The following is a 2,074-nucleotide window of genomic DNA, read 5'->3' as shown; positions in this document are numbered from 1 at the left end:
AAATCCTAAAAAAAAAAAAAAAAAAAAAGAATATTCTGATGGAGTGAAGAGATTGAGATGAAGTGCCCAGCACATAGTGTGCAATTAGTAACTAGTAGTTGCTGTTATTGTTAAAACTTGGACCTCTTTTGTGCCAGACACTGTGCTGAGCACTGAGACAGAGATGAGGGTACAAAGAAGCACATGGACATAAAAAATGATGATACCAGGTCGTAAGTGATGTTGGCATAAGAACTTCTAGTCAGGGATGTTTGCTTTAATTATGACCTCCCCTTTGGCCCCAGCTTTCTGACTCATATGCCTTCCATTTCTGTACTTAAGGGCTCATGTGATTACACTGGGCCCATTCAGATAGTCCAGGATAATCTCCCATTGTTAAGGTCAGCTAATTAGTAATATTTATTACATCTACAAAGACTCTGTTGCTATGTAACATAACATATTCTCAGGTATATGAGAATATGATATGAGAATATCTAAGGGGCAAATGTCCTGGGGACCAAAATTCTGCCCATCACAAGAGCCTACTACGTGCTAAGCATCATTCTTACTATGTGTCATGGAGTTGATTCCCACTCATAGTGACCTTGCAGGACAGAAGAACTGCCCTATAGGGTTTCCTGTGCTGTAATCTTTACTGGAGCAGGTCGCCAGGCCTTCCCTCCCACAGAACTGCTGTTCTCAGCATTTGGGAAACTTAGGTGGACAAAAGAGAAAAAAATATCCTGCCCTCCTGAATCTTACATTCAACCTATGGGAACAAAAATCCATAATGCTTTTGGTCTCAATACATCCTCCTAGTTTCATTTCTTTTGTTTAGGTGTTAACTGAATTCCTGCCTTTTTTCCCCCTTAACCAGGGAGGCTCAAGAATTTGTGGAGAAGTATGAAGGAGCCTTGGGAAAGGGGAAAGGCAAGAGACTCTACGCCTATAGGATGCTGATGGCCAAGGTGTGTGGTGCCCAGATCCCTGTGGGAGGGCCTGGGCAGCTTCTGAATCTGTGTCGCCAGCACACACCAGCACTGCCTCCTTGGTTTGTGTCTAACAACCCCAACAGGGTGGATTACCCAAAAAGCAAGGCAACCCCTGTCATCAAGTCCATCCCAACTCCTAGCAACCCGTTAGGACAGAGTAGAACTGTTCCCAAGGGTTTGCAAGGCTGTAAATCTTTACAAAAGCAAACTGACTCATCTTGCTCCTGTGGAGTGGCTGGTGAGTTAGAATTGCTGACCTTTGGGTTAGCAGCTGAATGCTTTAACCACTACACCACGAAACCTCCTTTAAGCAAGGTACACACAGGCTTGTCGTACTTACGCATTTGTATTGCATAATTTCACCTGGTTTTCATCAAGTGAAACTATGTGCTACAGATTAGTAACTAACACAATAAAGCCTAAGCATACCGTTCTTAGTGATTAATCTACCTTTGCCCAAGAATCCTGAATTTGAGGCCCAATTGGCCATTCCCATTCATCCAGGAAAGGAAATTAACTCTATTCTTACAATTTTTCTCTACTTACCTGTTAGGACTTCAGTATATCCAAGACTTGTTTCCTCTTCAGTGAATAACTAAACTCACAGCATTAATAATACAATAACCACTGAGATCTTATTTTCCAAACCTCAAATTAGAACAAGTTGCTTGATTTGGTGGAGTCGCTGAAGGCCATAGTATAATCAAGGTCACATGGATGATAAAGAATCTCTGGGTGGTGCTCCGTGGGGTTTCCTTGGCTATGATCTTCATGACAGCCAATGGATAGATCTTTTCTCTTGTGAGGATACTTGGTGGGTTTGTGCCTCCAACCTTTTGTTTGTCTTGTTCTTCCAACCTTTTGGTTAGCAGCCGACCTCTTTGACTCCTTTATATTCTGTCAATCAGTTTGTAGAACATAATTCTTCTCTTTTTTTTTAAATTTGAAAACTGATACCTGTAAAACTTTATACATGAGGAGTTCCGGCAAGATGGCGGACTAGGCACAAGGACTGCACAGACCCTCTTCAACAAAGAAAAGGGAAACCAATTAACACAGACACAGAAGATAATCTTGGACCCCTGAGCCTTGAAGGGAAG

At 42.1% G+C, this 2,074-nt stretch overlaps 1 protein-coding gene across 1 annotated transcript in view; it reads left to right on the top strand.

The window, feature by feature from the left end:
- The window catches only part of TMC2 (transmembrane channel like 2), a 175,258-nt gene that overhangs the window by 28,127 nt on the left and 145,057 nt on the right, over positions 1-2,074 (top strand). Inside the window, exon 4 of the mRNA XM_007934687.2 lies at positions 860-950. Coding sequence (XP_007932878.2) covers positions 860-950 — 91 coding nt within the window. The remainder of the gene's footprint in view (positions 1-859; positions 951-2,074) is intronic.

Source organism: Orycteropus afer, unplaced genomic scaffold (genome assembly GCF_000298275.1).
Source record: "Orycteropus afer afer isolate SDZICR_OR568_19922 unplaced genomic scaffold, OryAfe1.0 scaffold00020, whole genome shotgun sequence".
Taxonomy (NCBI): Eukaryota; Metazoa; Chordata; class Mammalia; order Tubulidentata; family Orycteropodidae; genus Orycteropus; species Orycteropus afer.
Note: the sequence above shows the minus strand (reverse complement) of the source record. Positions and strands in the feature narration are given on the sequence as shown.